Source organism: Solanum tuberosum, unplaced genomic scaffold (assembly GCF_000226075.1).
Source record: "Solanum tuberosum cultivar DM 1-3 516 R44 unplaced genomic scaffold, SolTub_3.0 scf00033, whole genome shotgun sequence".
NCBI classification, from domain to species: domain Eukaryota; kingdom Viridiplantae; phylum Streptophyta; class Magnoliopsida; order Solanales; family Solanaceae; genus Solanum; species Solanum tuberosum.
The window spans coordinates 1176470-1181891 of NW_006238959.1; the positions used below are offsets into that span (position 1 = coordinate 1176470).

At 31.0% G+C, this 5422-nt stretch overlaps 1 protein-coding gene across 1 annotated transcript in view; it reads left to right on the forward strand.

The window, feature by feature from the left end:
* The first annotated feature begins 2841 nt into the window (after positions 1-2841).
* LOC102598686 (ribonuclease 3-like protein 3) overlaps positions 2842-5422 on the forward strand; it is a 3636-nt gene continuing 1055 nt past the window's right edge. The window contains exons 1-2 of the mRNA XM_006342226.2: positions 2842-3446; positions 5189-5335. Of these exons, the coding sequence (XP_006342288.1) occupies positions 3009-3446; positions 5189-5335 (585 nt within the window). The 5' untranslated portion in view covers positions 2842-3008. The remainder of the gene's footprint in view (positions 3447-5188; positions 5336-5422) is intronic.

Sequence of the window (5422 nt, forward strand, 5' to 3'; positions counted from 1 at the left end):
AATCATAAAGTTCAGGGGTAAATCAGACCCTTTTCCCTTATTATATACTGAATTGAGTTCTAGGCTAAGAATTTGTAATATTAGTTTTGAGCTATTTATTTGCAATGTATAGGCTAATAATTTGTAATATTAGTTTGAGCTTATTTGCAATGTATATTCGCTAAGGATCAATTAAATAAGAGAAAAAAAGCAATTCGAATAGATTTTGAAACAATTCATTTTTTTTCTATATTTTTTTCCGAATAAAATATGTAATAAACTCATTTTGAAATTAATCATAAGATCCTTATACCACATAAGCCCTTAAATATTTATGCATCCTAGAACGTTACAAACTAAGCATTGATTATTTTTTACTTAATAAATAAAGAAATAATAAATAAGATCATATCATTATATAATGTCTTTAAAATATGCTTTATAGTTGAAATCAATTTTTTTTCTAAAATAGAAAACCCTAAAGCGTCATTTTACACGCCTATCAACATTTTGTCAACATTTCTTCATACATGTGATAACGCAATTAGCAGATCACATAGTGTGCTTAATTAAATAATGGAGATGGACTATAATTTGAATGGTTCAATGAAAAATATAGCTCTGCATTAGTAAACTTAAAGAAAATAAAATTTCTTCATATATGTGATAACACAATTAGCAGATCACATTGCTTAATTAGATAATGGAGATGGACTATAATTTGGATTATCTCCTTTGTTCAATGAACATACAACTCTGTTAAACGTCAAGATCTATTGAGTAAAGATCTCCTTGGTTCAATGAAAATATAACTCTGCTAAGCGAAAATCAAGATTTATTGGGTGAAGAAAAATAAGATAACTCTTGAATGGAAGACGTTTGTAGAAGAAGTACAAGAGGTGGTGGGATACAAATTCAAGAACGTTAATTTGTTATATCAAACTTTTACTCATTCTTCGTTCCATCGAGTGAACAAGTCTGAACCATACAAAAGGCTTGAATACATTAGTGACTCGGTGCTGAATCTGTTAATGGACAGTTAATCCTGCGGGCGGCTAAGGTGGATACAAAAAAACTTACGTTGGTGACTTGGTGCTAAATCTGTTAATGGACGATTAGCCCGTAGATCGGCTATGGACGGCTAAGGTGGATATAGAAAAACTTGCTAGGATAGCCGTCAAGTATAACTGCCATAAGTATTTACAGCATAAGAAACCTATACTTAAGTGTCAAGTAAGTAACAAAAAAATATTATTATTCTTTCTATGTTTGTTATTTTGATCTGTTTAATTCGCTGGATAAAATCATACCTTTTGATCCACGAGGTCTTAGGTTCAAAACCCAACATATGTCAATTGCAATAGGTGTAAATTCATTATTTTTCTGAATTTTATTCCAATCAACAGGACCTAAAACCAAAAATAAATAAATGACAGGTTTAAACTTTTTTTTAAAATATTTAAAATCTATTCTTCTAGTTTTCTAGATGCCGAATTGTTAGCATATTTTAAAAAAAAAATTAAAGGTAATTTTTTTTTTCTTTTTAATGAAAAAAAGTTACTTTTTCTATAAATAGTATCCCATCGTAAAGAAGTTTTCTGAATTGTCTTAAACTAAATTATGTTTATATAACAATATATTCATTAATCTTGTGGTCTTGAATATGTAAGGTGGAAAGTTGGATTAAAATTTGACAAAAAAGAAAAAAATATTTCTTAATGTTTCAAAACAAACTAAAAAGAGTAAGACAAATTATATGAAAGACAGTATAATTTTGTTTTTTAAAAAATAACACATAATAAATTTATTGTTAATGGAAAAAATGGGATCCCTCAAATTTTGGGGCCTAAAGCGGATACCTCATTTTAAATGCATTGAGTTGAGGCCTAAAGCGGATACCTCATTTTAAATGCATTGAGTTGAGGCCTAAAGCGGATACCTCATTTTAAATGCATTGAGTCGCCCCTGTACCAAACAAGCCCTTATAGGAAAATATTTAGAGAATTTTACACAAATCACATAGTGTTAAGAGCTAATTGCATCCTATCCCCACTCCTTTTCAAATCACAAAAATTCCTTAAATTTAGTGGAATCCGGATACATCCCAAAAGGAGTATAGCTCTTAACAAAAATTCCCATATACATCATGTAAAGTGATAAGTTTGACGTCCCGATACATCACGTAAAACGATATATCGATAAATCGTGCAAAATGATGTATCCGAGAATAGGAGAGAGTAGAAATTTTTATAATTTCTTCAAATTGTATGAAATTTTAAAGTATGATAAAATAAGTAGTGTATTTAGATAATTTTATCAAATATTTATGTATTCTAGAACGTTACAAACTAAGCATAGATTAATTTTACTTAATAAAGAAATACTCCCTCCATTTCACAAAGAGTGACCTAGTTTGACTTGACACGAAGTTTAAGAAAATAAAGAAGACTTTTGAATCTTGTGGCCCTAAATTAAAGTTATGTCAAATGTACAAAATTGCCCTTTAATCTTGTGGTCTTAAACATGCCACGTGGAAAGTTGAAAGTAAAATATTACGAAAAAAGGAAAGAGGTCATTCTTTTTGAAATAAACTAAAAAGGAAAGGAGGTCATTCTTTTTGAAACGGAGGGAGTAATAAATAAGAAGATCATATCATTATACAATGTCTTTAAAATATGTTTCATTGTTGAAATCAAATTGTTTTTTCCTAAATTAGAAAACCCTAAAGCGTCATTCAACACGCCATCAACATCTTCATATGGGCTATTTTGTCAACATCATTATTATTTTAAAAAATAAAAATTTCTTCCTTGTTCTGATCAATAGTTAATATCTATATGAACCTTGCCAACTTTTATGTCATTATTATTACCTACAAATACCTCTATTCAAACCTTCCTCCCCTTGATACATGTGATATAGTTACCCATAGAAAAAGAAGAAGAAAAAAAAGCTTTGAGAGTGATACTCCTTTGGATGGTTTATGGTTTAACGCGACTAGCAGATCACATCGTGTGCTCAATTAAATAATGGAGATGGATAATAATTTAGATTATCTTTTTGGTTCGATGGAAATACAACCCCGCTCTAGTACACTTGATCAAAGCGAAAATCAAGATCTATCGGAAAACAAGGTAACTCTTGAATGGAAGAAGTTTGTGGAAGAATTACAAGAGATCGTGGGGTACAAATTCAAGAATGTTAATTTGTTGTATCAAGCTTTTACTCATTCTTCGTTTCATCGAGAAGATGAGTGTGAATCATACGAAAGGCTTGAATACATAGGTGACTCGGTGCTAAATCTATTGATAGCAAAGGCTCATTATTTTCTACACCTTGATTTGGCTCCGGGACAGTTGACCCGGCTACGGGCAGCTAATGTTGATACCGAAAAACTTGCTAGGGTAGCCGTCAAATATGACTTTCATAAGTATTTACGGCACAAGAAACCTCTACTTAAGGGTCAAGTAAGTAACAAAAAATAATTGTTATTATTTCTACTTTTGTTATTTTCATGTCTTTTGTGATTTATAACTTAAAATATTAGAAGTTTGAGTTTAAAATGAAGTTATAGTTAATGTTCTAAGTTTGGACATATAAATTAAGGAATTCACTTATACTTAAAATAAATTTTTACTAAAATGTGCTTATGATTTTTTTGTCAAGAACAAATTTTAGATTCCTTTCTGAGATGGTGAGCTAGATGTTAGGAGATGGTGAGCTAGATGTTAGGAGGGAGGATTGACTTGACCACTACAATATTTATTATTATAATATAAGCCAAAAACTTACAGAAATTAAAGGAGAACATGGACCAAGTCTTTAATGATGAAGAGAAATTCTATACAGAATTCTTTTCAAACAAAAACAAAAAAAAATTAGCTAACAAAGAAATTAAACTTGTCATATTTATCTACTTAGGTAAATGTCATTGTCAAATTGAAATAGTGCCTTTGTCTCTCTTGGAAATATTAGATCTTAATTTCATTTGAAGATGTCAATTTAGCCAGGAAATGCCATGCATGAATTGCCTCCTGATAACAATGCTTGATCTGCAACCAAGTATGCGGTCCGATGGCCAATGAAGTGGGCGAGAACAGTGAGGTCTAGGTTCAAATTCCAACATAACAAAATATTAGGTGGTTTCTAGCATAGTGAATAGAGTTATCTGCTATCTCTTGCTGATAGTGATACGTCTCGCATGTTCTATTTTGGTGATATTAGCAATGTTATTGACAATGTGTTTGAGAGATGGAAATAATCTGAAAATCCATTCCCAAGACTATAGTATACCTAAGTAGTGAAATCGTTCTTGATTTTGTAAAAAAACATCCATTGTTTTTAATCAGTTTTTAAACGTTAAAACACATCAATTATTTTGGAACTAATTTGTCAGTTGAAAATTCAACCAATGAGTTATTAAGGTGATGTCTGGTGTAAGTTTTGAAAATTGATAGACATCTGGTTTCTATAAATATTGGTTTTCTGGACATCATTCTATGAACATAATTAGGGTTTTTTTTTAGACATTGGTTGCATAAGTGGCATTTCAAGTTTATTATCTCCTCCCACAGTCACCATCACATCCCGTCACCCCCGAATCCTTACTCCCCATTCCATCATGCTTTCATAATGTTTTGCTGCATAACAAATAAATATATACTTTGGAGATGATATTTTTTTGTTTGTATATCAAACACTAAAAAATATGTAAGAGATATACTTATTTTTCAAAAAAACATTTTCCCCGTTACCAAACACCTCATTCAACACTTGTAATATAAAACCTGTCACTTCATATTTTCCTAAACAGTAATAATGTGTTGAATTAATTCATCATTTAAAGTCTGAAGTGGTCATGTGTACCATTGCCAGCTAACCACGTTTTTGAAGTAAATGCAAATATGTTTCCTATTGAATTCAACACTTTTTGTTGAAATTTTTATGTATAATTAATTTTCTTGCATATACATAAGTTTTTAACCTCCTTACCATAAGATTTAAAAAAATAAATTGAATGACCTTATTTGAAATCCTGCCTTCCTTTGGATGGAATTCACCGCCCAATTTAGATTGCATTTCCAAATAACCTGATCAATGATCATACACAACGCCTAGTGGTGTGATAGGGTCTGAGCACAACGAGGCTCTTAGGCACTAGTTGGTTGATAGAGTATATTTTTTATTAGAACTCGTTATGTTTTTTCAGGTAGAAGAATTCAAAGATGCAATGCTTGAGTACCCTTTGCATTCATCAGGACTTATTGATCCCCCAAAGGTGCTGGCTGATGTTGTGGAATCCCTCATTGGTGCCATTTATATTGACTGCAATTTCTCCATGGACATAACTTGGCAGGTGCATTATAATTGCTTCACTTTTTAATTTATTTTGTGTATTAGTTATATAGCTCCGGGGGGGGGGGGGCGGTGGGTTTAAGAAGGT